The 27,366-nt window shown below is 40.1% G+C and overlaps 1 protein-coding gene across 1 annotated transcript in view; it reads right to left on the reverse strand.

Annotated features, from left to right (window-relative positions):
* pag1 (phosphoprotein membrane anchor with glycosphingolipid microdomains 1) overlaps positions 1-27,366 on the reverse strand; it is a 69,174-nt gene that overhangs the window by 11,678 nt on the left and 30,130 nt on the right. Inside the window, exons 2-5 of the mRNA XM_042506263.1 lie at positions 11,555-11,590; positions 9,615-9,846; positions 6,215-6,272; positions 934-1,030 (exon numbers count right to left, since the gene is read on the reverse strand). Coding sequence (XP_042362197.1) covers positions 934-1,030; positions 6,215-6,272; positions 9,615-9,802 — 343 coding nt within the window. The 5' untranslated portion in view covers positions 9,803-9,846; positions 11,555-11,590. The remainder of the gene's footprint in view (positions 1-933; positions 1,031-6,214; positions 6,273-9,614; positions 9,847-11,554; positions 11,591-27,366) is intronic.

The raw sequence follows: 27,366 nt of genomic DNA on the forward strand, positions 1-27,366 counted from the left end.
GCTGAAAATCAACAGATGTTGCCTAACACCAGCTGCTAATGTTATTATCATGTATCTGAATTATGAACTTAAAGGTCCCATATTGTAAAAATCAAATTTCTAGATGTAGGTCCCTTATAAATACTGTGAAAGTATCAAAATAGATTTTAATAGAGAGTCTAAGTGGGATTAACTACCTAAAATTTTGGCAACTTCAAATAACATATTACAGTGATTATTAAATCTGTTTTTTTTGCAATAACAAAGACAGGGATGACATACAGATATGAATATAGGGGTGGGTACAGTTTAATTATATACAGAACAGTGAAACAGAGTACTGTAACTACTGTAACTGTAGATGTCCATTAAGAAGATGTAAATAATAATTGTAGGGAAGCAGCTGTGTGGAGATGGTTTAGTGGAGATGGTTTAGTTGGTGGAGATTGGTTAGGCAAAAAAGTAGCTGAGTGTAATTCCACTGTTCTGTTAAAAGATTTAACCACTGTGAGATGTTGAGTTATTGTTTTTCCACTTAAGTAGAATAGTTATCTTGGCGATAGTTAGGGCTACCAGTAAAGGTACCACCCTTACTGGTAGCCCTAACTATCGCACAGGACTTCCGTTAAGTTGTGATGTAACAGGTATACTATATAAAGGTAAAAAGTTTCACTCCAGTGTTGTTACAGTCATTTCCAAGATGACGGTGCTGAGATGCAGAGAGCGCAGATGTTAAAGACCCTGAAACACTGATCAATCAGAGCAGACTGGGCATTTTCAGACGGGGGAATAGTATTTTCAGTCAAACAGTTTTGAGAAAAATAATGGTTTTTTTTAACATAAAAGCATGTAAACATTTTCTGGTAGAAACCCAAAACATGAACCCGAAAATGAGCCCAGTATGGGACCTTTAAAGGATCATGTGCTAAGCTAAAGCTAACTGTCTTGACTTACTTGTACCGCTGGTAAGAGGACCATTATGAGAGCTGCTGACTGCTGCGTCAGTCACTGGACTGTCTGCTGATTGGCTGATCGTCTCCCTCTCTGACACCTGCACAACAAAGGAGAAGATGTTTGTCACTGCCGGGCTGAACTCAGAGGCTGGCAGATCAACTCACAGCTGACAAAAAAAAAAAACAGGAGTCGAGGTTATTACTATAACATGTCCCACCAAAAAAAAATTCTAAAGGGAACAGAAATCAATCTGCACTTGTCAGCTTGCACAGGGCAGATGATTTTCACACCTCTGTGCAACACAAAAAACACAGTCAGCAGCTTGTAGTCAGTAGCTTGTTTTTTCCCTAGGATTTTAAGGAACTGTCATTTTTGCAATACTGATTACAATTTCACGCCTCCCTGTTATTTATCTCTGCTTTTCAAGCTCTCCAAAACCCATTACTGATTACGTCAAGCTAATTATCAGCGGTTATGCATACTTAATTAAATGTGGTGCATTTTTTCCCACTGAAAAGACATCTAGAGAAAGCTAACAATTACAGCAAGCATAAAAACAAAACTGATTTATGCCTAATGAAGAAACGATGCTGTTTATTCTTATCTCAGTTGATTGTAATTGTGTTTATGACAGCCTGAGCTGAAGCGACACCCTTCTTTTGCTAAAAAAGGCCTCTAAAAACATTGCATGGTGACATTTCCCTTCATGTTGTTAATGTCACTTTGTTCATTCATAAGAGACACCGAAACCAAGTCCAGAATAAGAGCATAGCATGACTGAGGGTATTGAGGGGCTGTCATGAATATTTTGGCATCAAAGCTTCATTGAGAAATATCTGTGATTCACTGAAGCCTTGAAGGTAGGGGACCTTTTTCAACAGCATGTTTGTAGTGGTTCCCAACCGGTGGGTCATGCTCCAAAAGTGAGTCATAGGTCCATTCTGAATGGACCACAAGTGTTTCGGGACCACAAGGGACTCACGTTCATGTCAAATTTATTAAATTAAATAAATAAATAAATAAAATTTAAGTACAGTGAATTTCCAGCACAGTGAATTTTTTGAAGGCCCATTTTCAGCAACTATTTTATGGCCTTGTTCTTGCTATTATTTGGGCTATGAACATGCTGTGCCATTGCAGCATTTTCATGTCATTGATCGTGGAGCAATAATATTGAATGCAGTGCTATTTATTCACCAGGTTTAAAGTAATTGCACTTTATTAATGCAATATGTTTCATTTCATTTCGTTCTAAGCCCATGTGTTGCATTTTGTGAAATAAAATTGTATACGCAGTAATTTACCTTAAGTGTGGACCTTGAACCAGTGACTTAATTCTGAGAAATCTGAGCCCCGATGCTGGACCAGTTGGGAACCACTGTGCTAGTGAACCTGTAAAAGTGTCAGGGAGGTCAATCTATTGTAGTCACAAAACTAAGACTATCACTAATTTTTAATGTCCTTTTTCTTAATATAACTAATAACTGCTGCTGATGCATAATGAATTGTGTTGGATTACTATTTCTTAATTTATGGGCTATGGCTATAGCAGTAGTTGTATAGAATACTGAGCATTCAAATACTAATTTGGACATCAGTTATTATGGCAAAAATCAAAGATAATACTCCACAGAGAAAATTGTTTCCCAATTTTTCCCTCCCTCCTTTGGCAGGAAAGTCAACGCTACCTTACCCCCCCCCACCCCCACCCCCACCCCACAGCTGGCAGGGATTCAGTCTTGCTCAAGGACACTTCAGCAGCTATTTTTTAGACTGAGCCCTTAGATCATGCCTTCCAGTTGAAGGCTGTTTCCCCATTTGCTGCATCACATGACAAAATCAGCAGCCGAATCAGCTCCACAATTGAACTGATGAGACTCCTGCCGCACTGAGGCATGATTTATCAACATGCACTTAATTCCAAAAGGTATCACTTTGTCACTAACTGCTAAAAGCTTAGAAAAACTGCAAGAATATATTCACCGCTGAAAGTCAAGATTCTCTTTGTTAAGGTTTGTTGTTTTCCTTCTGTGTGAGTCACAGTGTTTAGGAAGCTCCACAACCCCACCTAGTGGTCAATGACTCTCATAACTATTGGAGTGCATGATGTAATCTTTTAACTGTTTTATGACCCAAATATCTCTTATGTCACTCTTTTGTTGTTTTATTTTGTGGACCGAGGTGGGAAACAGTTGAGGATCTCCAGCATCATTCAAGGTCCATGTTTTCTCATTTTATTCCATATCCTTATCATGCTGGGGAGGTTGATAAACTAAGATAATTATAGATTTCTGGAGCGTTTTGCAAACATTATGGGGATCCAAACTGCAGAAACAGTCATCACAAAAAAGGAGTTGTGGTGTTTTAGACTAGAAACACACTGATAAAAGACACACTAAACACACAACAAATTTTGCAGAGGAAGGCAAGAGAGAGAGAGCTCCTTCACCATGTTCGGGTCGCAAGAAAGACAGTCAGACTGATTGTGGGTGAGCGAGGAGAAGCAATCTACTCATCCGCAAAGACAAAGACTCCTATTTAACCTATCAGGATGTGACATGGTACGTCATTTAAATGGGCCCCTCCTGAAACAATCTGACCACCCAGCAATTGCAGGTTGGAGTGAAGATATCCATCAAACGTAAAAAGGCTCTGAGGAATGCATATGTGCAATTGGGAGCACGTAGGGTGACACACACAAAAGCCCCAGAGGGAGTGACAGGATAAGAGAGTAAGTGGATGTCACTTAGTCAGTGAAAGCCCGACATTTGTCACACTTAAATGTTGCTTGGTTACTGAAGCATCAGTATTATGGGAGTTGGTAATAACTATCTGTGACACGGTGTTCAAGAGGACTCACTGTCATTATGAGTAGTGCTTACATAAATAGGGCAAAGGTCAACTCTATCAAGAGTGAATGTTCACATTTTTGAGATTATCTGGTCATTTGTCTTATTGTTTCAAATAATTTATTTTCCTTTTTTTCTTTTTATTGACCAATAGAGATGGTTTTGGATTTTTTTGAAGTGAGGTCATATGAGATACTTGGCTATAAGCAGTATATTACCTACAGTAAATATCAGTCCATGTGCCATCGCCCAGTATACGCAATATACGCCATATACAGCTGTGGAAGAGGGCAGCATCCTAATTTATTTTAGCCACCTAAAGAAAATCAATATCAGTTTAAATATACACTATATTCAGATTTTTCTGCTGCTTTACTTTGTGATTAGACAGCCCTTTGACCCTTTGAAACCTGAGCAGATTGGTTTGAGAAGAACTGAGAATTTGACAACACGGGAAGAAGGCAACAACTTAACAAGACAAGGCCTAAAAGTTTGCAAAAAGGACAAGGAAATGACCTAAAAAAGAGCAAAATAAATAAATAAGTAAGTAAATTTATAAATAAATAAAATAAAAACCCCAAACAAACAAGAAAATGACCTAAAGGTGTATTTTTTCCACACATTTTAATATATCTTTTCTTTAAGATAACTTTAATTCTAAAAACATTATAATTGACATTTTCTGTCCATTTTTCCTTATTTTTTGGGGAGAATAGGTCATGTTCTTGTCACCTTTTACAAATTCTTAACAGGAGAAAAGTGATGTCCATCTAGGTTTCAGAGTTAAAATGGGAAACGAAAACCCATTATATCGCTCTATTCAAAGCCAGCAGACTCCACTGACAAAAACGGTAATTTTACCTCACTGAACACAGGAACTGCAGGTATACTGCGGCCAGGATCAGTATTTTGTTTGTGTTATTGTGTGACTTTGGTGAATCCGAAAAAAACCTTTAAAACACCAAAGTCACACGATAACACAAACAAACTCACCGATCCAGGCAACGGTAGACCAGCAGCTCCTGTGCTCAGAGGTTAAATTGCTGTTTTTGTCAATGGGGTCTGGCTGTGAAGAGATCATACATACATTTCAGTTTCAGTTCAGCTCCCCGTCATAAAGGGCTGTCCAATGGCAAGATACAATGGTAAAAATATTCAAATATAGCATGCACATGAACTGATAATGAAGTTTTTAGGTAGCTAAAACACATTTTGCTGCTGCCCCCATCTGCATTGCTTATCTTGGGTGGTGATACATCTGCCTACTTCTCCAAACCGGGGGGCATGCCAATCGCCACCTCCAGCAACCCTGACTATAGATAAATACCTCATACACCTGCATACCTCTGCTCCAAAAAATCTTAACCTTTCCTTTAAGAAAAAAAAACCCACACTGCAATATTAGAATAATGAGAAATACAGTCAATTGATTTTCCTACATGTGCACTCTTAGCAGAAGTAACCACATCTCTCACTAACAGCTGGAAGCTGTCAATCAGCTTTGTGTAAGTTGGCTTTGTTTTGTGGATGTTTCTGTGTCAGTGTGATGGAAGTGGGTTCGTGTGTGTGTGTGTGTGTGTGTGTGTGTGTGTGTGAGTTATCCAGGCATGTAGCCAACATGGAAGCTCGATCTACAGCCTCATTTACCAGAGGTCACACTGCCTGATTACAGACATGTCACTCACACATGCTGGGACTAATGAGGACTGTATGCACGTGTGTGCGCATTTGTATGTGCGTCTCGCTGTGTATGCATGCCTCCATCTGTAACACAATGTGGGTGAAAGAGAATGGATCTGTGTAAATATTTTCCCAGCGATAACATTTCATTATTGAACCTCCACTGCTATAGTTTCATGAGTTTCCCAGAATCCAAAGATGTTACTGAACCCCGACCTCATCCATCTTTAAAATACACCCACGGTAACACACAATTGTTTGCATATGTGAGAGAGAAAATGTGTATGCATGTGAATGTTCAAGCATGTAATTACTAATCTGCCTGACACAAAGTGGCAAGCTGACTCAAAAAGCACAGCTGTTCTCCGTATCTCACACAGATAACACCCACACGCCCACACACACACACACACACACACACACACACACACACACACACACACACACACACACACACACACACACACACACACACACACACTCACACCAAAAAACATCAAAACATAAGAAGGGACACAAAAACCTAATCACAGTGTTAGATATTAATTCTCAGGAACAGCTTTTTCATCAAAAGCACCCTCTGAGATGCTTCATATTCCTTCAAAATGTGTCTTTGATTTCTATTAAAGGAATAGTCTGTGTAGTTTGGCAAGAAAGCAAATAAGCTTATTTATCAAAATGTCAAACAATTTCTTTTATCACGGTTTATATGTGCACAGTTGCAAAAAAAACAAGACAAAAGTCCAACTCACTCCATTCATGAGGTTCTCATGGTCTCCGGCTGGATGTCCATTGACTGCCTTCTTCTGCCTAGAGGAATGGAGAGATGACGGTTAAAAGATAAGAGACACAAAGGTGGATAATAACAGAAGACAGAGGGCACCTAGCAGCCCTAATATTGTAATTTGTTGTGTCAGCATCACAGATAGAATCTTGCATGAATGTTGAGGAAAAGTAATCTGTTTCTCTCTGATCAGGTACGTGCCTGACTCTTAATTCTTTGAAACCAGAGCAAATTGTCTTTATTTTTTAAAAAACATGGGGGAAAGGCAATAAGCAGCTTAGCATAAAATCAACCCCCAAATTAGCAACAAATTAGAAAAAAGCTACAAGAAAATAATCTGAAAATTAGAAATGAAAATGAAAGCACAAACAAACACAAAAATGACATTAAAAATATGCATAAAATTAAAAAAAATACTATATGATGTGTAAAATATTTTGAATATACAATTCTTATTCTCTTCCTCTTGCTCAACTTTTAAAGGTTTAAATACTGGTGAACGGTGTCTGAATAGAGCACAAGAAAAGTTAGGTTCATCCAGGCTAAAGGAGCTAACGCCATGTATAAATTTAATCATGCGTTAGTCCCACACTGTGATCTGTTGTTAAAACAGTCCCACTAAAAATAAGTTAATGAGTGTCTTAGATGATATTTCCAACAAAATTAGATCCTATTAGATCCTCGGTTAGCACCCTGTAGCAACTCAAAGCCAGAAAATCAAACAAAAGTCAAAAGAAACTCAATATCTGGCTGTCTGCATGCATTAGCTTGGTGGCTGGCATGAGCCATTTTTCACTGTGGCACGTTGTATGAAGCTGGATTGATACTGAAATATCATGTCAATATATTGCATCTCTCATTGACCAATGTGTTGCAAAATGGCATGCAATTAAATAAATAAAATTAAAAAAAATAAAATTAAATAAAATTACTGATTTCTCTTGGTTTGAACATGGTGGGTAAACATTTGGGATAATTTAGGTACACAACTCAACAAAATATGTATAACATAAGTCTTTTATTTTTCATTTACATAATATATCTTTAAATGGGATAATAAATATGAGGTTTAAGTGCTGTTTTTTTTTTTTTCAGATTTAACGGTTCGAATATAACCATGTACAGAAGGCCTTTTTATTCAATCAGCTGTTGACTTTTCCAACAAAATGTAATTTGTTTTAAAAAACGCTGCATATCACTGAGTTGTCCCCTGGTTCCTGCCTTCTTTGTGTTGCTTCCTGTGAGCCAAATTGGCCCTCAGGGACATTAAAGTTCTACTCCTGCTCACCTACTTAGGTTAACAGGACTCCTGCTCTCGGGGCGACATACAACAGTAATTACAATACTACATTTTCTACATGCTAGCATCTTCTGACAGCACACATACTCATTCCTAACTGTTGTATTAAAACAAACCCTTGAGTACATTCTTTACCTTTACTCAGCAGAATTGTTCCCGTTGTTGTTACACCCACAATTACTGTAGCTAAGAATACCCTCACAGGTATTTGTGCTATTTTAAACACTACAATGCACAACAGCCACAAGTATGAGTATATATAGGCTAAACAGTTGCCTGCAGGTTAAACCAGACAGCCTTTCCTGACATCTCATCCTACTTTAAGGTCTTATGTATATATCGTACATGTAATCAATTGCTTACTTGTACTTCTTCATGTGTCATATTGTGTGGAATTGTTGGGGTGGACCTTTAATAGAGTATACAATTTAATAGTCTTACTACAAAAATGAGCCATATATATAACTGATTCGGCTGGTTACTGTGATCACACTAAGACACTGTTTCTAAACTCCCACGGTTACAAAATTTATTTATTTTACGCTTATTTGGCATGATTCAGTATATCATAAGGTAATGCAAATAAAGCATGAAACACAGTCACAAGCAGACTGTGTATAGAAATGAAGTCTTATATTTCAGTAGAGGAGAGCAAATATGATTTGACAAGTATCCTGTAAGTTTACGCAAAAAAAAAAAAATAATACAAAAGTTATACAAAGTTATAATAATAATAATAATAATAATAATAAAACAAAAGAGGAAACGTATTTCTGTTGTTGGAGCTAAATTACAACAATGCCAACATATATTTCAGAATTTTTGTTTTTTGTTTTTTAGAAGAATGGTTTACAACGCTATGATTGAGGGTTACAGGTGTGAATGTTTTTTTTTGTGTGTTTTTGTAAATTGATAAGAATGTACTGCTCTGTCTGTTTAAAATTACACTTATTTCCAACTAATTTGAAACAGCAAATATGTAAACTAAAAAATAATGCTGAGCAAAGTACATCTTCTTTAAACCTAATGAGGAAATGTTACTAATTTAGGTAGCTGGCAAGTCGTAACAACGTTGATAATGAACGCATCAGCAAGATGTTTTCTGACAGCATATTTCATTTAATTTCTGCCAGAATATGCAACCTTGCAATACAGTATCCACTTATTGTGACAACAGCATTATTATTTTTTATTACCTTTACATAACTCTTAGCAGAAATCACAATCTTTTCCTAATCTTAAACAAAGTGCTTTTTTTTGCCTCAACAAAGTCCCACACTTTGTATGCTCACTATTTATCTATATAGTCAGCACGGTACATAAATGAAGTTTTTCATTACCTAAACAAAAAATAATAATCCAGGCAGTGATAACACTGCCACAATAATGTGATTAAAAAGCAGCTTAGCTAAATACAAATGTAAAGTATCTTGGTGACAGGGTTGGGATGTAAGGCATGCATATGTAAGCTTTCTTCTTCTGTCTGAGCATTTTCAGTCAATACTTAATGTTAAATAAATGTTTTTCTTTACATCGTTAAAATTGCCTATACCTACTGTCAGTATTGGGAAGGTCACTTTTGAAATATAACACGTTACAGTTTACTAGTTATGCTGTAAAACATGTAAGTAATGTTAATTCTTACATTTAAGTACTTTTTGATTACTTTTCACACAAATGATTTAAACAGGGTAATAAAGCTAAAAAGACCTTAAAACATACATGCATTAATGTTGTGCTAAAAGTTGTCCCAACATCTTTGCTGACCCGCGCCAACATTTTGATTAGTAACTGTAATTTAATTACAATTAACAATACAACAATCTCAGTAAGTGTAACTGATTACAGTTACATTTATTTTGTAATTAAATTACTGTAACTAACTTCATGTGACTAGTTACTCCCCTAGAAATGCTTATTGTATTGTGTGTGATGACTGACTAAATCTAAATGTACTTTTACAAAAAAACTAAACCTTTTACATATGTGTGTTTCCTTGTGCAGCAACAAGTCGTCAGTACAGTTCATATATGTGTGTGTCTGCGTGTGTCTGTGTGGTGGCACTCACCCCTGGCAGCTCGCACACAGCAGCAGCAGCACAGAAACCAGCAGCAGGGCGGTGAGTACGCTGAGGGTGACGACCAGGACCAGCTGCCCACTACCCAGCCACGAAGCCACCCCCGTAGCAGCTGCCGCACCTGACCCGACGACACCCGCCTCCGGCCCCCACCACACTCCACTCAGCACCGGAGCCATGACGCATCACACTGTGGGGGGAGAGGACATCGGACAGGGACCGGCTGGGGAAACACAGGAAAAATAAAAAGAGACGCATGACAACCAGCAAAGAAATTGAATCAATTTACCAGCTAGCCAGCTCAAGCAACTTTGAGCAAATGAATCCCACATTATGTTATCTTTCATGAGATTTAACATGCACTAAAAGAATATGTGTGTTCTCACTTTTTTTCAGCACATCCTGAATGATTTGTTAGTTGAGGATAAGTACAATTTACTGGAGGACACAAACCTCAAACTGTACAAGCTGTGTTTTATTTGTCAAGCAAACAAACTGGATTGACTTGATTTTTATGCAGCTGCTTCATGGCAGCATTAATCATCCACTGATTCTCTTATTAAACAGCAATGAGTAACCATAGAAAAATGACAATCTGATCATTGCCAGTAAAACCACCTCTGGTATTGTGATCAGTCACTCCTTAAAGTTTCTGACGAAGAACACATGGTTAACCCCTTGAGGTCTGAGCAAATTGGCAGTGAGCAACTTCACAAGAAAATTAGCCCGATTTGGTAAGGAATAAGTAAGAAATTACAAGAAAATTACCTTAAAATTAGCAAAAAAAAAAAGACAAGAAAGAAAAATGGTAAAAAAAAAAAAAAGGAATTGCAAAAAAGTGTTAAAAGTAAGTGTTAAAAATGTAAATGTAATTCAATCTAAATATATTCATATTTATATATTTTTAAGTAATTTCAAGTATTTTCTCATCTTCTTTTCTTTATTTTTATTCCAATTTGCCTAGGTTTTAAAGGTTTAAATGCTTGTAAAAGGTGTCTGAACATAATACAAGAAACTGTTTAAATAATAATTTCATAATAATTTCAATAATTTCAATTCAGATGTGTACTTTGACTTCATATGGCCAGCAGGTGGCAGCGCAGAGTGGCTCCAGACTGCAGTGCAGAATGATCTGCCTCAGTCTGCTGCAGTGGCCCTCACACCAGAACAACTGGTGTCTGGGCTCTGCGCACAGCATAAGCAACCTCATCACGTCTCCGTCTAACATCCAAAGTTGGGTCTCGCTGAGCTGATGGAACCCCTGATGTTATCACAGGTGATTTATGGGGCTGCGGGTGACTCAGAGCGAGGGGAGGCGGCGGCAGGGATGAGCCTGTGTGCTTCTCTGAGTCTCAAAAAACTCCAAACAAATAAAGAGAGTGGATTTTTCACTGTGTGTGCATGTGACGCACCGCAGTGTGTGACAGAGATGGAGGGAAGACAATGTGAAGCATTGCATGAGAAGGTGACATGCAGGATGACTGACAGAAAGAGACTGTGAGAATCTATATATGTGCCCTCTTTTGCATGGCCTTCTCCTTTCAATCAACTGTCGAGACAGCTACAGCAGATCTGGCAAGGATCTGGAGCCAGTGACGAGAATATGACAATCTATTTTCTTTCCTGGCATGAGCCAAGCTCCTGTCTGGAGCAATGTGTGTATAGAATATGTGTATTTATTGAAAAACTCCATTGTGTTGCCTATGCTAATGTGACCAGGGAGAGTGGGAGTTGGGAAAGCTTGGAGTGGTGAGGAAGTTTTGTGGCGAAGCTGCAAAAGCCAATTTTAACTCCTTCAAAAGGACACTGAGGAATTCCTGTTTTTGTTGAAACGCCGGTTTGTGTTTTTTTCCCCGCCCAGAATGAAAAATACACGGCGGCTCATGTTGCTATCAGTGTGAGTGGCTGGTGAGCGGCGAACACAACCTTACCTTGACACCTTGGATGATTAGTCAGGTTGGCCTCGCCTGGAACAGAGCAGATAAAAAAAGAGAAGGGGGGATTACTGCTTGGTGGAAGCTGAATATTATCCTTGGAGGGTGGCGGTGGTGTGTGTGTGTGTATTTGAATGTAGGCTGGGCAAGTGCGTGGGAGAGCAGCGAGGGACTTGTGAGTGTGTTTTTTAATACCCATATCAAATACATATTGGACAACAGGCTGCCTGCAACCTTTCAGACTCACACACAGTGCACACACACACACACACACACACACACACACACACACACACACACACACACACACACACACACACACACACACACACACACACACACACACACACTCCTTCAGCCATGCACATTGTCTTAGACACTCTCTCACATACACACAGAATGTCCACTTTATTGACCAGTCTGCGCATGTAACAGAGAGGATAATAACCAGGTGACATCATCACGGCATTGTATCATATAACACGTGATATTGACTGCATTCTCCACACCGTTAAACATCATGAACGAACACTCGTAAACTCGCTAAGCTGCTGTCTTTCAGTCTACAAACTTGTCGCCAAACGTCCAAATCTTAGCTGTTGCATCGGCACAGCACATTCAGGTGAGAGATTTTGACCTTGATCTCCTACTTTGGCTCCGGATGACTTAAAATCAGAGTGCGTTCAAAGTGTCATCAGGTCTTTCACCCTGCACATGAAGAACGCCTGATATAATCCCCGATCTGGTCTCGTGTGAGAGGCTCGTGTCCAGGTGTCACTATCCGCCACTCTGTGCCAGCTCGTGTGTGTCTCCGCTGGCACTTAAACCAGAATAATTACCGGCTGCCACAGCACTGTGTCTCCATGGCAACATTCCCTTCTTCCCATCAGCGCTATTTATGGTGGTGGAGAGAAAAAAAAAAGTCCACAGAAATGTTTTGAATGCAACTCATACTGAGGTGCTGTGGGTGTTTAGGTATGTTACAATTGAGGATCAGGTAAAAGTAAAAGTTCAGGGTCAGCTACTAAACTTCAATAATCTCAACAGGGCTGTACCGAATAGTTGGAAGCTTCATTCACAACATTGACGATGGAATTCTAAATCAACATTTGGATGTTGCACAATGGTTTTTTTTTGCATAATATAATTATTAGTATTACACTATTTTTTTTATTATTTTATTTTGTATTACATTATCATACACAGACTGTGTATGATAATGGACATGGCCATTGGTTTGTGGACTCCTGTTTTGAGTTCTGCATTTCAGCCGTCCCCATCTTGGTGTTTTGGAGCCAAAAAGTGACCATATTCGGGCAACAGGGTGGAGCTGTGAAGGAGCAAAGGGTGGCTCTGACTCACAGAATGCGGGGAGGCCTCGTAGACAGCCTGTCACTCAAGCACCTTGCTCTAAAACATGCATAACTTTAAGTCTTAATAAAATGTAAACATGTTTATTTCTGCTCTGAAGTTGACCACATGGATGTCTAAGGGAATTTACTATGTTTTGGAGCCAGCCTCAAGTGGCCATTTAAAGAACAGTTTTTGGCACTTCATTTTTTAGCCCAAGAAGTTGTTGTTTGTTTTCATCTTGTGTTATCCAAACATTTCACAAACCTCCAGAGCACTGTGTAGTCCAAAACTCAAAATTAATTACAGAAAGATAGATGTGATTATTTCCAAAACTCACAGCATATTTTGATCTAACAAAATAGTCTGCTTCAATCCACATTTGCTGGTGTTTAACAAGACTTTCACTGAGATCAAAAAATGGTTTGCTCTCCCACTTGCTGCAAACAAAGGAGGCAAACACCTGTATTAACAGGCCGGTCTATCAGCCATCTAACAGTACCACACATTACATTTATTCATTAAGGAAGTTGATTTAATAAAAAAGACTAATCAGATGAATCACTTCTTTTAAAAGAGGATTTCATTCTAGAATTTTTAATTTAATTAATTTACTTTCTTTGAGTGATGAAATCATAAAACATGACAGACACTCAAAGCTTCTTTTGAAAACCCCAACAGAAGCTTTGAATGTAACAAAAAAAAGACAATACAGCCTTAATTCTTGATAAGAAATCTAAACTTGCTGCCAAATATTTTGATCACATCACTTGACCCTCTTTAGCAGGTGGTGTTGCTTGGTTGTCATGGAGATGGTTTAATTAATTTGTTATCACATGACCTAAGTTTGGATATTCGGTCACTGATAACTAAGTGGCAACCTCTGGGACTGAAAAATGAAGCCGATGCAGAAATGCCAAAAAATGCAGTTCCTCTAATGGCCACTTGAGGCTGGATCCAAAACAGAGTAAAATCCGATAGATCCCCCATGTTAAAATGTCCATATTAATGACAGAAATAAACAGCCTGAAATAAAAAACAGTCCTGGTCTCTATAGCGAATTTCAACATTTATGACATGTATATAAGGGGTGAATTTTTATATATATATATATTTATTTATATAAGTCAAGTATTAAGGCTTAAAGTTACAGATGATTCAAGGTGGGGCCACATGAGTGACAAGATGTCATCAAGGCATCGCTACAGTCTGTCAGATCCACCCTCTGCTCCTCCACAGCTCCAGCCTCTAATCCAAATTTGGTCACCTCTGGCTCCAAAAATTGAAAAACAAGATGGCGACATCTTGTCACCCTATCCAGATGTTGTTGTTGAGATTTCTAAACTACAAATAAAATAATGTTTTGTCAAATCTCAATAGCCAAATGAAATGACCTTGAAGCTGAAAAGATATGATATGTACTGAGAAATCTGGGGATGCTCAGATCTAGGTCTGTCCCTACTCTCTCAGCAATTTAAGAACTGTATATGAGACTGCAAAGTACTCAATAGGATCATTATTATGGAAAGCGTATGGTCACAGATTGCTGTGGCACTAAAAAGGACTAAAAAAATGATAAATCTTACTTTGGCATCACTAAAGCTCTGACTCCACTGTGGTCACTGAAATGGTATGAGGAACCTGTTAAGTACAAACACAGATGAAGCTCTGGATAACATTGCTGACATACTTGCCTGCTGAGTATAAAATATGCGTGGAGTAAAGCATCCATTCCCCTCCCTGAGGACACGCTTCATTCCTAAATACTTGGTATACACATAAAAGCCCTGAGTATCTTTTTCACAGTGGAAAACTCCTCACAGGCCACCACCATGTGATACAACACGGTGAGCCAAGGACTACAACCATTCTCTCCTCTGCTGTCATTCTCTTTCTCCCCGCGCTTTCAAGCCTTGATGAAAGAAAACAGGAGCTTTGGAAGAAAGACAATCGGTGTGGCTGTCTTCTGTTTCATGCCATAGAAAATAAGTGACTGGAAAAGCCATTTGAAAAGGAATGTGTTTTGGGAATTAAAGGCAGAAATCCAAATTGCACCCTCATCCAGCTGTGCACACACATTCAAAACACACACACAGACCACAGAGTAACCACATGTCCCATCAAGGCATAACCATGCAAGAACCTAGAGCCAAGAATCCAATCTGAGTCCTGCAGCTCTACAGGCAGAAACCCTACCTGACACTGCAGTGAAGCGGACCAGCCAGTGTGTGTGTGTGTGTGTGTGTGAGAGAGAGAGAGAAAGAGAGAGTTTCATGTGTGGGACAAGCTGTTGGACGGCACTGAAAGACAGAAGGAAGAGAGAATTAACATCCACAGGCAGAACAGTGCTTTAGTTTCTGCGGATGCCTGTGTGGCTGCGTGACACCTCCCCCTGCAGGGTCCTCTGGGTGCGCACAGACGGGGAAGGTTTACAGCTGGATGGCTGCTGAGAAATGAGCCTCAGGAAGCCTCTCAGAGGAGAGCCAGAGGCATTTCCACAATAATAAATAATCCAGTTTTTCAAGGGAGAAACTTTCTTTGAGCAGTCGTGTTGGTGAGGAGCACTGCGGGAGGCTCAAAGTACCGTTTCAGAAATTATATGAAAGGGGTTCGGAGAGAAGAAAGTGATGACTGGTGTTTATTGCAAACAATGACAATATTCTGCTTCGTTCGCAGAGACTTCTTTTTGTGCACCGTTATGGAAAATCGGCAAGGATTTATTATTACAAAAGCATTGTATGCTGAAGCAGTTATTTAGCCAGTGTTACGTGGTCTATATGGACTGCAAAAATATGAATACATGCATTCGCACAAATGATATCACTTACTCTATATTTTGTAAGTCTGCGGTTTTGAGCTGCAATCTTCTTAAATGTGCAAATTTGCTGCTTTCTTTGTCATTTATGAAAGCAAATGAAAAGTCTTTGGGTTTGAACTACTGGCTGAACTTAAGAAGCAAACTGATAAACTCACTTTGGACTCTGGGAAATTTTGAGGAGTATTTTTCACATTTCTTAATATTTTATGGACTAAATCATGAATCTATTAATCGGGAAAATAATCTGCTAATTGATCAACCACAATAATAAATTAATAAAAATAACCACAATATAATTTTTTTTTGCATTTCATGCAGCGCTCTTGTGTACCAACTTTTGGCATAAAAATATTCTATTCAAACAGAAATAATAACTTTTTCAAATCCCTATACATGGATATATTTTTAAATAAAATGCACAAAGTGTCCTATTAAAGGGCTTTTGTGGGGGTTCAGTTGGTCATTGGTCAACAGAAAAACAATGAACATGGATGCACCACATAATAAACAACCACTGACCATCTTGTGTCCTGACCGGAGGGCCATTTGGACAGCGGGGGTGGGAGAATTGGGGGATGGGAGAAGAAGGATAAGGGACTGCTGCCAAGAGAGAGGAGGGAACAGAAGATAAAGAGAGGCAGAGGGGGGAGTCATTAAGATGTACACAAACCTTAATGCAACCAAAAGAAACTGACTGTGATAAACACGATAGAGGACAACTCTGAAAGAAGAGATAGAGTAAGATAAAGAGAGAAAAGAAAACAGAAAGCACACATGAGCCCACATAGTGACACACACGTAGACACCCACACCCATCCCAAGGGAGGGTTGATGAAATACAGCTCCCTACAGGCTGCCATGCAACAGGGACCCTGCCCTGAATGAGACAATGCAATTACACACACACACACACACACACACACACACACACACACACACACACACACACACACAAACGTGTGGAGACACAGCCACATCAGTTGAATTAAATGCATCATTAGAAATAAAGAAACCCACAAGTGTCAGATTATAAATGAGAAAAGTGTGTGTGTGTGTGTGTGTGTGTGTGTGTGCACTCGAGGGCTGTATATCTAATTTACTAATCACTGTCCATGTCTGCATGTGTATGTGTGTGTCTGCAAGCTTGTAGGAGCATGAAAACAGGTGCCTCTGATCAAGTGACATAATGTGTGTTGCCATAGCAACACTGCCCATCCTTAGGGTTAATGGTTTTAGCATGAGAAATTGATCTATCCTCTCTAAATGGGGAAATTGAAACTGCATAATTTAGCAAGGTTCCCAATTTTCTCCCTCCCTCCCTCCTCCTCTTATATTACAGATATGTGTTATATCTTCCTCCGCACACAGGACTGCGCTCCTATCTCTTGCCAGATACAGTAGCAATATCTGCTAGCAGCAGCGTTTATATCGATCTCCCACTGGGGACATATAATAATAAAAAATAAAGCATTTTCCCCCGAGCAGATAAACGTTTAACTCCCTGGAGTATTTCATGTTTGAAAGATACTCAAAGAGATACAACAGTCATGCAACCAAACATCCTGTACTTCATTCCTCTACAACAAGTTCACATTTCTTTTTCCTTTTCTATGTATGCATATTTTACAAGGCATGGGTGGTATCACGGTATTACAGCATACAGGGGTATTCTGAAATCCCAGCATTATGATTCTTTAAACATACAGATGCTCATCTTTGTATTAAACTCATACTGGAGAGGCTGAGCGGGCTTATTTATGCTCAACATTACATACGGAGATGGACAGAGTCTTGTGTCTGTACTCTGCGTTCATTTTGTCGGTATTTGTGCACATTTTCTAAAAGCTTACAGACATGGATGAAACGGAGCAGTACCACGGGAGACCATGGGGGCAGTGTAGCGTAGTTCGAGCGAGATACAACCCTGCCAATGCATATATTATATGTCACGCTATGTCATGCGTTAAACATGACGCCCGTCATGCCTCCTTTGATTGCATGCAGCCGGGTGCAGTGTATAATCACACACTGGAGCGAAATGATGCCACAAACTTTTGGTTCTGTGTAAGAATTCAGGGGCTGTATAAAGGGGGGACTTTGTTCGCAGCTTACGTTAAGTCCTTTACAACCACATTTGACAGTATGGCGTGGTTAACCAGAGAAATCTGTTTTCAAGAATCTCACCTCATCTTCTCCTCTTCTGAATCCCTCCCAGCTGCAAGGCCGCAGAAACAGCAACATGTGTCTTATGTCTTCACCATAAATGACAAAGCCTCCTTCTCCCTGAGCCTTTCTGTGCCCTGTCCTGACCTCAAATACAGTCCACAGAGGCTCTCTGTGTGTGTGTGTGTGTGTGTGTGTGTGTGTGTGAGAGAGAGAGTGTGTGTGTGCAGGGTTTGTGTAAACATGTGCGCCTGTAAAATCAGCCTCTAGTTAATGTCACATGGCCCCATGGGAAAGAAACATTTCCTGTCTTCCTCTCTCGGATTTCGAGGACACTGATGACCATGAAGTCTTCCGTTGCCTGCAGATGTTTTTGGGCACAAATGCTACTGAACCAGAAACTACTGTATTCGAATTGGTTGCACACAAAGCTGAAATTCAACTGAGGCTGCATCACCTTTGGCATTTGGTTCTGTGACTATTGGTTGTAAAATATTAAGCTCTGAATTTCAGGGTATTTTTGTAACAAATAGAGGATGATAAAAAGCCTATATTTGGAATATAAGTGACCCTTTTCTCCCTTCTTTCTCCTACATTGTCTCCCCTATTATCGTCTTTTTTGCTGGTGCCCGAGGCCGTTGCTCTGCATTTAAATCATTTGGACCTGATTCTGTGAGCGTTCATTTTGCTAAGCTCAACAGTGTGTGTCTGTGTGAAGCGCTGACACACTCTACAGAAAGAATACTCACTCTCTCACCCTCAAACACTTAAAGCCTTTCAATTTCAGTTCCACTTCCCTCCCTTCTTTCGTTCTCGTGAAAAACAGCTTTCTCAGGCTCGCTTAGTCGCGTCTTCCTTACACATGATAAATCTTTCAATTTCAACTCTATTTCACAAACTCCGTGCTCCCTGAAAAAAGGGAAGTGTACACTGTTGTTAAGAAATTCGCCCATCAGACTGTCTGGAAATGCCTTCTGAATATGACAAACAAAGAAGCTACTGCTTAACAAGCAGTAGCTTCTTCACTCACGTGACATTATTTTTTCTCCACGTGCTGACGAAGCACTTCTATTCTATTCTACTTCTATTCCCCTTCTATCCAGCGGGAAAATGTCATTGTCTCAAATTGATTAGCTTTGTGACGGCACTGCCACTTGGCTAATAATAAAAAGCTAAAACAAAGCAGACTCCGGTAATTGTGCGGCGGAGCAATTTTCTGTGATTAAACAAACCAGCCATGCGTGTCATCCAAATATGGAAATGGGAGCACGGAGCGTGAAAGAGGAGATGGATTGTTGTAATGATTTCAGGGATTGTCACTCACAGTGTAAGTGACCTTCTCTGCAAACTGTAATGGAGGGTTTGGGGAGCTGAACTGTTGAACTCTGGGAATTTGAGGACAAGCAGCATGGAAAGGGCTGCAAAGTGCTAACAAAGAGTTGTTTGTGTGTTTGAGCATGTCAGCATCTTGTCTGTGAGTCATTTTGACTTCAGCTCTAGATCTATATTGATACTAAACACATGAAAACAGACCTTTCCACTCTTTTTAAACAAAGAACAATATTAATTGCACTCATACAAACTTATACATACCACACACATAGATGTTTTCAGCGCTGAACGACTGCATGCATAAAATTCCCCTATCACTGTCACCTTGAGATGAAGATTAGCATTAGAGTGAATGAGGAGTAGATACGACCACATCATTATTCAGTGGCATCGGCCTTTATGTGTTGAATAGCCGCCAAGATAAAGGGATTATCAGGGTGGATGGAATAGGATGAAGGATGCTGCGTGTGTGTGTGTGTGTGTGTGTATGTGTATGTGTGTGTGTGTGTGAGTGAGTGAGTGAGGTAATTCATTCTAAAAGCTGTTAATGAGATGCAACAGATGCCCAGAAACTGCATTGTTCTTGCAAATACACATGCAACAATGCATTGACACATGGGCGAAATTCACGCACACTTTCCCTATCAAAGATGCATTAACACACACAGCAATATAGTTCTTTTCTGCAGACACACCCCTGAGCTGTTAGGGCTGCACACCATTGGCGCTGCTCTGAAAATTGCAGCGCAGCACTTCATTTATCTCCTCCTGTGACACAGGCCTTTTGGACAAAAGGCGCAGGGCAATAGGGGGAATTAATAGAGGGGTGTGTGTGTGTGTGTGTGTGTGTGTGTGTGTGTCTGTGTGTGTGTGTGTCTGTGTGTGTGTGTGTGTGTGTGTGTGTGTGTGTGTGTGTGCAGATGAGCAACTGAAATGGAAATGTGATCCGTCTTTACAAGGCTCTAACCACAGCAGGGGTGGGTTTATTAGACGACCCAGACGGGGCGAATGGCAGGGGGTCGGACCCTTTCAACCCTCTGTGACGTCGGACTATAACACATTTTGTAGCTGCTTAAGAGGGAACGCAAGTCTGGTTTGCTAATGAGTGTGTGTGTATGTGCGTGTGTGTGTGTGTGTGTGTGTGTGTGTGTGTGTGTGTGTGTGTATGCATATTTGAGGAGAGGTTAAGGAGGGTGTGTAGAGAAGAGTTAGGAATGAAAAAATGAAGGAGTGGAAGGAGGCTGAGGCGCGCTGATGCGGCTCCTGACCTTTCAGAGAAAATCATTTTTCAGACATACTTCTGCTGGCTGGAATTGTTTAATATCACACTACACACGCACGCATGCGTGCACACAACACATGCACACACACACACACACACACACACACACACACACACACACACACACACACACACACACCAGGGTTTCTGTTAGAAAAAATTGGTGCCGTTTTCCGTCCTGGAGGATTTAAATGTAATGGGAGAAAGTCTGGTCAAATATTATTAAGTTTATTGAGTTTAAAGACTATATAAAGACTGTCATCATCTAGGCTTGGAGATTTATAATCGTTAGTTACCATTAAAAAGTATGCTACTTTTACTTATACATCCCTTTACAAACAAAATATGACCTGTCAATAGAGTCTTGTGCATAATAATGCTATTTTAAAAAACAAATAAATATTACACTAGCCTACGTTTGTTAGAGCCACGCACAAACACAAGGAAATTCCCTCTGTTTGACACCTCTTCCTAATGCAGTGTTTCCTCTACACTCATTTAGGAGTGGCGGCCCGCCACTCCTAAATCCTACCCGCTGCTCCTTCAAATGTCGTTTTTTTTTTGGTTGTTTTTTTTTTTAAATTGCAAATACACCACCGCCGCATCACAGCACAGTCCTGCACTGCGTTGGGTGTCGCGAGTGCCGAGGCAGATAACTATCTTGCTCCGTATCTACTCTTTGGGGTAGATACCACCGCCCCCTCCCACCCCCCAACAGAACTAACTGGTGCCGACGTTAATTAGCTACTCGCATCCAGGCATCAGGTCGGAGAGTCAGAGGAGTGTCGGCTTGAAAATAGCGTGCAACTTACCGGAGAAAAGGTAGACTTATTAGCTTAAGAAAACTCGTAATAGATTTTATTAGTTAAATAAACATTCGCAAAATATTGATGGCCAGCTAAGGTTACGTAGCTTAAGTTAATTGGGCCCGGTGCCAACTCAACTCAGTGTCGCTAACGTGAGTAAACTAATTGATAGCATTAAGCGATATACACGCCATGATGTATTTTTACATTCAGCCTTTAAAAAGCGATTTTCATGCCAACCATTCAATAAAAAGGGGCATTATGCTGGGCATAAAACTAAAATCTGCAGTCAAGTGTCATTTGTTTACGCCGCCACGGCTCCCCGGAGAGCCTGCCCCCGCTGCTGAAAAAAATCCTAGAGGAAACACTGTAATGTATAACGAAAAAGAGAATTCTGGTGGATGGAGTGCCAAAAAAACATTCCCTATTGCTGGCTTTGAAAGCACCACAATGGACAAGGAAAAGCTGATTCGTGAAGTTAAATTAAAGAATTTTCTATAAAATTTTTCCTCATTTTACTACAAAAACATAACTAAGGTGGCAGCTGGCTCATCAGAGATCACGAGGCAACTTAAAGTTTCTGGTGGGGTCAGTTACCATCGCTAATAGGCTAACAAACAAACCTATTTGCTGTTGACTAAATCATTTGTCATTTTCAGTAAATATCACAATAATAATGTTTTTTCTGTCAAAAAAGTACAAATGCAGAAAGATGGCAAGCACTTGCCCATCAGTTTCCTTCTCCAGTCTGATCTCGAGTACATGGTTTGTTAACATGATGTAACAGGCAACATAGGCCAACGTATTCTCAGAGAGAATTATATTCACTATACAACTAAGGTTGCAACGATATGAGGGTTTTAGTATGGTTTCATGGTATCATGGTACAGAATTATTATTATTGGTCAGAATGACCCTTAAAGGAATGAAAGCAGGAGGGTCAGTTTTGGTTGAAAAACTGTTTTATCACTATAACTAAGACTTGAAAAGTTTTTACCGGAAGTATGGGTAAAAAGTCTCCCTTTGAAAATAACTCAAATAAAGGTGAGATTCTCCATCCAACTGCATTTTTTTCTAAATATTGCAAAGCTACATGGTATGATAATAGTCAGCTTTCATATCACAGTATACCATAAAACCAGTATATTACTGCAATCCTACATACATCATTGCCAGTGATTTAAGAGTGTGTGACTACAGATTTTTCCAGCTAAAAACACCCAACAAAACAAGACATTACCAGATAACAGAAACCCTGACAAATACTTAGCCCTCTTCCTCCTTATCTGGCTCTTCCAATGTACCTTTCCCTTGTCCTCTCATAATCCACCTGTTCTTTTACTGTCTTCCCTGTTCACTTGTCTGTCTTCTTTCCTGCATTTTGTATCTCTGATCTTGTCCTTCCTCTCTTTGTCTAAAATGTCAGTCTGTTTTCCCTCCTCCTCTCCATCTTCATCCTCATGCCCTTAGCCTCTTCTCTCACCTTTCTCCCTCTGTCCCCCTCCAGACCACAGCATATTCAACATGTCTGCTAGCCCATAAAGATATGGTAAAATATGGAAGCCTGCAGGGACTCAAAGGGCATATCTACAATCAGAAACAGCAACTGGGGGTGGGGTGGACGGTCGGCATGACCGTGGGGGGTTGCAGCCCAAACATACATGGCAACCTCTATTAGAGGTAGGAGGAGGGGTGCTGCAAGACATGGCAACCCTCAGACGACAATCTTCAGGTTTCTGGTTAAATCCATCCAGCGCACGCCTGAGCAATTCTGGAAGATTGCACGAGGCAGATACGGTTCTGCCTCCACCTTTTTTACAATTCCATTTGATTTCTCATCTCACAAGCAGAAGCTTATTTCATATTTCATGGTGGTAAGTAGGAAGGGCGTTCAGTGAAGAGGAGGCACTTCAGGTCACAGAGGAGAAATCAAAAGCAGCAGCAAATCTGGAGAGAATGTGCACAAATTAAGGTTTCTGTTCCTATTTTACAGGAATACTTCAATATTTTAGGGAAATACTTGTAGGCACTTCTACGTCACGATTTAAGACATGATATCTGTTTGTTCTGTACAAAAAATGAAGTGCAGAAACATCAAGTTGCGGTTTTGGAACTATTATTTGACTGCGTACACTCAATTCCTGTGAAAGTCACTGCATCCAGCCAAGAAACAGTCTGGCTCAATAACCCGTTTAACTACAACATGTCACTTTTTGGTTTCAGATTAAACCAAGACATTATTTTAAAACCAGTAAGCTCTAGGCTAAATTCACATTACAAGACATGTTGTCCAAATACATTTTATTCATTTAATTTTTTGCTCTCATGTGACAGATCTTTTTCGAGTAGTGTGGACAGAGAAATTCAATTCATACTGGAATTCATGTGTTTTTCCCCATACATCCATAGTTTTTCCATGTCATACTACTTTTCCATGTCAGAGCGGTCTGTTGAAACTTGCGTGTCCACCTGGGTGTTTCACATGACACAGCTGCAGAGTCATTTGTCCCAGCGAGAAATGCTCACTGTAACCTTTCCCACTGTGGACAAAAGCCAGACGTTTTTTTTGTTCAGTGGTAAAGGGGCTATAATTGGCTGTTTGCCACTACAACTATCCCCTGTTGTTGCTAGTGAAGACACCAAACAGCAGACGTCTCTTTGCAATCACCAAAAACTGCATAATTGCAGAGCTAAACTCTTTTTTCTACAAACTACTTGCTATATTCAACAGCTACAGTACATGAATTAGAGGGCCAATTCATGTATAATAAATACATAACAGGGTAGAATATTTATTTACAAAGCGGTGGTGGCTGCCACAGCCCTTCTCAAATCAGTTAATGGGGGCGGCTCAGTGTGTCCCAAAGGAGCGCTGAAAACCAAATGAACCAACTGAATGTGCATCAGAGCAGCAAACATAACGCCTGCACGTGGCAGAAAATCTGCTGTCAGTCACACACACATGTACACAATTATTTACACACACACACTCGGGAGTTTAGACACACAAATAAGGTGAGAAATGGGCGCGCACAGTCCTAGGAATAGAGATGAACCAATTAGCAGGCGACAGACAATCAGCGTGACAGAGAGAGATGGAGGGAGAGAGAAGGAGCGGGCCAAGAGGAAGAATACATTAAAGCACTCAGCGTGCAGGCGGCAGCAGAGAGGAAAATGCAACTGAGACACCTTCACACTCTGACACTTTCAAGGAAGCTCATGTGGCCAGAGGCAAATCCATTCTGACACAGTGGGTGGATAATGTGGCGAGATGTGTGGAGGGAGCAGGACAGACCCGGTGACACACACTGATATTATTCACAGAGTGACACAGGGGAGGAAAAGTAAGTGGAATACAGGCATGAAAAAAGGAGGTTGGGTGGATTGAACATCAGTCTTTGACATTGGAGACCGCTGATGACCACAATCGTTCCCAAACCTTCAACATGTGGTTAATATCGTAACCATGACAACAAAGGTCCCCTTGACTTCTTGAGGTATGTAGATACTTGAACTCAAAGCACTGCAGGCACTATTTAAATGATCTATAGCAGTGATACTGAACTTAAGGCCTGTGGGCCAAATCTGGCCCCCAATAAGGTGCTGGGTGGCCCCCCAGCTATTTTCTACTTCACAATAAAAAAAAAAATTGATTCACACTGGGAATTGTTTTTGTACTTTTAGTAAACATAAGGTGTTAGAGCACATAAACAGCATCAATACTGAGCTTTTTCTTTTAAATAAAAAAAAAATGCCACTAGAGAATCCCCCAAACCCACCGACAGAGGTCCTACCTAAGCCTCTAATGTATTAAAATCCTTGATACATCCTAAAATCCTATAAATGTCCTAATATCTTAGAAATGTCCTAAAATCCTAGAAATGTCCTAAAATCCTAGAAACTTGTATGGGGCTGCTGCAACTGGCCCCTGGCCTCCTGTTATTTTGAAAAAGTGGCCCACTCTATCTGAAAGAAGACCAACCTCATCAACTACCACTACATCAGTTGCACTTTGCTGTGTGCCACTTTTTTGTGAGACTGGTTCCTAAACATAACCAAACCTTAACCATAGTGATGTCAGATCAGAGAACGCTTTAACGTGTCAATCTGAAGAACCATTGCAAGCAATTTGTCATCTGAAGGACTATTTGCTTACTCCACTCTTTAATTCATTTTGCCTTTAATTTGTTTTCTTTTTACCCTTTTGTATACACCCGACCACTCAGCGCACACACACATCTGAACTCTAACCCAACACATACTCTTCCACAGTGCCCCTCGAAAATCAAGAGCTATTACCTTACAGCATTCGTAAATTACCTCTCTATGCTCCTGACCGCATATTAGGCCATTAGCAAAGCCCCGGACACTTAACACACTCTGCTCAACACACACACTCCATGTTGCACTGACCCCTCGAGTGCTGCTGATGGTGATTTTTTCCTGTTGATATCACCCTGGGTGAAATGTTTAATGCAACACATGACATCATGTTATAGTGATAATAACCTGCCTCTATGGCTACGTTACTTAAGGACTTCCTGGCGGTCTATCAGTGCTGTATCAGTTATCGTGGCTGTCAGAGCAGAACGGATGTTGCTCAGTGTAGATGGCAAGCATTTCTCTAAAGAGGAAGTCAATCAGAGGAAAACAGACATGGCGTCTTTAAACAGATGCTGAGTGAAATAAAACACCTCTTGATTTTTGTGACATGCCCCCCCCCAGTCTTTCTCTGCTGTTTACAATCCAACAAAACATGACTATAATTACAATAATCGTTTTTAAAAAAAGAGCACAAACTCCAGCTTGACTTTTTGTGACTGTTGCTTCTGAAGATTAAAAGAAGATAAGCGACCACTTTACCATCAGCTGACACAGCAAGGAGCATGAAATCATCTCTTAAGGAGGAATTAACAGTATGAACAGAGCCAGAAAAGAGATTTCAGATTTTGTCACTAAGCTGCTTGGGCACAAAAATGACATCTGCAATCCCCTCACTTCCTACTACAAGTTTGTTGTATAAGATTTCCTAGAAATCTCAATTTGGAGGAGACTTTTTTTTTGTCAACTGCTTTATCACCTTGAGAGGTAGATGATTTACGACACCTTTTCAGCCAGTTGATGTACAATACGTGTGGTTTCTACTTCCTTAACACCTTGACCTGACAATGATGCAAGTATGATCAAAACGTTGTCTTTATTTAACTTTTGTGGCATGAGGTAAATGTGCAGGCAGTTACAAATCAAGACAGGCAAGTCCCAAGCTCTAAACTATGACTCTTAAGTTTTGAGTCATAATGCACTCTTTACCAAATATAATGCCATTTTAACAACAGAGTAAAAATAAATCAAATTTACAAAAATCATGAATTATTTTTAAAAGCTGTGTTTATTTGCTAAAACAAGTTTGTTGGAAGTTGTTGCATTTTGGGGAAAGGTATCGAGCCTTTTCAAATCAAAAGGCTCACGTCCAACTGCAGTCAAGAGTCACTGATGTTTAAGTCCAGGTCCGGTGGCATCAAATGTATGAGTCTGACTCGAGAACATCACTACATCTACAGGATGAGGACTAGCTGATTCATCTGTGCAGCCTTTGGTTGCAATGGGGAGTAATGATGAAATCTGATTTAAAATCTTTATTTTCTTAAAAAAAGATTTTTAGGCCAACTTTATCATAGAGCAGCTCGGAAAGGAAATAGGAGAGAGACGGGATGACATGCATCAAAGAGCTGACGGTCAGATTTGAACCCGGACCACTACCATGAACTCAGCTGATATGGGACACGTCCTACCAGCATTTAAGTGCATCCCGTACACATGGGCTTTACACTCCCACCTTCAACTCAAACAGGAGTCTCCTCAAGTTTAAAGAGTCCATCAGGATGTGTTTGTTTGCGAGGGAGTGAAGTTCGACCGGGGGTTAGCTCTGGTGTGAGGACAGTTGCCAATTGTATTCCAGTGAGAGGTCTAAAAATATCCTCAACACACACACACACACAAACACACACATGTACATTCCCAGGCAAATAAGCTGGGGAACAGAGGATAGAGAGCGGGA

The sequence above is a fragment of the Plectropomus leopardus genome, chromosome 18 (genome assembly GCF_008729295.1).
Source record: "Plectropomus leopardus isolate mb chromosome 18, YSFRI_Pleo_2.0, whole genome shotgun sequence".
NCBI classification, from domain to species: Eukaryota; Metazoa; Chordata; class Actinopteri; order Perciformes; family Serranidae; genus Plectropomus; species Plectropomus leopardus.